This window comes from Echinococcus granulosus (assembly GCF_000524195.1).
Source record: "Echinococcus granulosus chromosome Unknown EG_S00206, whole genome shotgun sequence".
NCBI classification, from domain to species: Eukaryota; Metazoa; Platyhelminthes; class Cestoda; order Cyclophyllidea; family Taeniidae; genus Echinococcus; species Echinococcus granulosus.
In genome coordinates, this window is record NW_020170586.1 from 6839 (window position 1) to 9151 (window position 2313).

The 2313-nt window shown below is 41.1% G+C and overlaps 1 protein-coding gene across 1 annotated transcript; it reads left to right on the forward strand. All coding sequences in view use genetic code 11, as the record gives it.

Moving 5' to 3' along the window:
• Positions 1–182: 182 nt before the first annotated feature.
• On the forward strand, positions 183–1690 carry EGR_10289 (hypothetical protein; the record flags this gene model as incomplete). Its single annotated transcript, XM_024499538.1, has 2 exons — positions 183–363; positions 1587–1690. The coding sequence occupies 2 exons, from the start codon at positions 183–185 to the stop codon at positions 1688–1690; spliced, it is 285 nt and encodes a 94-aa protein (XP_024346042.1).
• Between the last annotated feature and the right edge of the window lie 623 nt (positions 1691–2313).

The following is a 2313-nucleotide window of genomic DNA, read 5'->3' on the forward strand; positions in this document are numbered from 1 at the left end:
CTTCAATTCATCATATTTTTTGTAAAAAATTCCCAAATAATCATCAAATGGCCATACTTGAGCAAAGTATGTATTGACAGCGACTACCGATGCCGCTCTAGGCCTTTTGATTTGGCCTTGACGCTGATGTTGTAGAGGTGCTTTTGAACGACATTGTGATCTTTATCGCGTTTGTGCTTAGAATGCAAAGGAATTTTTATATAAAATCTGTTCACCAATTTCAGTCGCTGAGTCTGAAGACGTCTAAAGAAGGTCCAGATCCTAAAGCAGATGCATTAATGTGCTCACAGTTACCATTAATCCCACGCAAGTGGGTAATTGGGCTTGGATCTGCTTACGCTTTATCGACTCCACAATCTCAAGGTTTGGAATCACATTTGGAAAGTGTATGCGGTATTTCTAGAGCCTTTACCCGCCAGGATAAACAATGAGCAGTTATTGAGGTGGGGTAAGATTTTGCCAGATCTCGTGCTCTTTACCTGTTTCATTTCACATCGTCAATGTGCAAACACAGGAGACCTTTTATTTTGCACTCTATGCCAAGTGTTTTTTTCCATCCTCTATGTGTCGATGCAAACACCGCCCGATTCCTTTTAGCAAAAAAAAATTGACATTTGTGGAAAAAATTGGCAGATGAAATTTTTTCATTATGATTTAGTTGCTTTGTCCGTTTCCAAGTGACTTACCTATTTAAATCTGAGAGTTTTTGGTGGGGTAGCATTAAATTTGTTCTATCCAGCAGGCATTACCATTCTCGTTGTAAAAAAAATCAAAAAAAAAACAGACCCGATAGGCATTTGCATTTCTACTGCCATTCGGAATGGCGGTGGTGATGGGTGCGTCGAGATGTGGTGGTGCTGCCAGGTGCGCATCTCCACGGATGACAAAGCTTGGCGATTTATAGTTCGCAGACCTCTTTCCATAAAAAAAGGCGCAGGATTGGTCTTATATCAATTCTGCCAATGATTTCATCCTAGTTCATCATCTTTCTGTGAAAGTTTTTCAACACACTGACCATTTGTATCGCAACTTGTTCACAAATTGAACTTGTAATTCAGGCCACTGATTGATCTCGTAATAAAACTACAAAGCGGATTAAACAAAGTCCCTACACATCGTAGATGATCGAGATTAGGATCTCAAATATTCTTATGCTCAAGCGCCTGTGCACAGATCCATTACTAATCTGTGGGCGGTGCTAATTCGGCCGAGCATACGTATGCCTGTAGGTGGAAAGCACCTGCTCCTTCGTAGAGCCCTCCATCAAGCCAACTAGTCTACTCCCTCTAAATCAGTATGCAGCCTCATGTATGTATGAGTAGTCAAGAGCCAAACATTCCTGTGCCGTTGAACTTAGGGCTCTACAAAGCAACCGAAGGTAAATCACAATTCCACAAAATAATTGTCGAAGTAGTGGCCTTTGCCTGAGTCGATAGTCATCCGTAAATACGGTGGTAAGTGAGTGGGGGGAATTGGTGAATGACGGAATGTACACGTCAGTAACATGCAAGTAGTATAAACCAGGAGTAAGTAACTACTATAATCGCTGTCACTTAAAGCCTTACAGACAATTCATTTGGTATTAGATGTGGACGAAAAGTACCTGGATGATAAACCGAAAAGTGGAATGAGTGGTCAATTAGTAAATTTGCATTCTTGTTCTCACATATACACAGTTTCAGTTTACTAAGTTAAGCTGACGCGATATTAAGTCGGAAGAGTAGAATAGATAAAAGGGTGAATTATGACAAGTTTTAACGTGAATTATTGCCAGGTTGTTCAAGAAGATACTGCAACACTCAACTAGGTGACAGGGCGGTATGTGATGGAGGACATAACGCAGAAATCATAGCTTATTCAAATTAAAAGAGATGATGAGTTTTAAGCCTAGCATCACAACCATCTGCATTTGGCATACCCTGAGGAACCAACACCTCAACACGGTACACTTTCGATGGCTATTCTGCCTCCATTTGCACACTCTGGTCCATAATACATCAAGGAAGAAGATGCCAGATTGAATCGTCTTGTGCATTATGACTGTGGCTGTAGAACGGAATGATTGGAAACTGATTGTAGAAAGTACCGCTGTTGTCTTTTAGAGCAGGGGTGTTGGAGATGTCCACGATTTCAGAGTAACGTTACATTCCAATTCTTTAGGGATCGGCATTCTTGCGGATAATGTGTGGAAGAGTCTAGACATCCAGCTCTCATACACTCCCTCCCAACTAATTGAGTTCACGTATGTGTCCAGTTCGTGGACGATTACCTAAAGGACAAGGCAAATTACTTACTGTAATAACGCGTGACGAA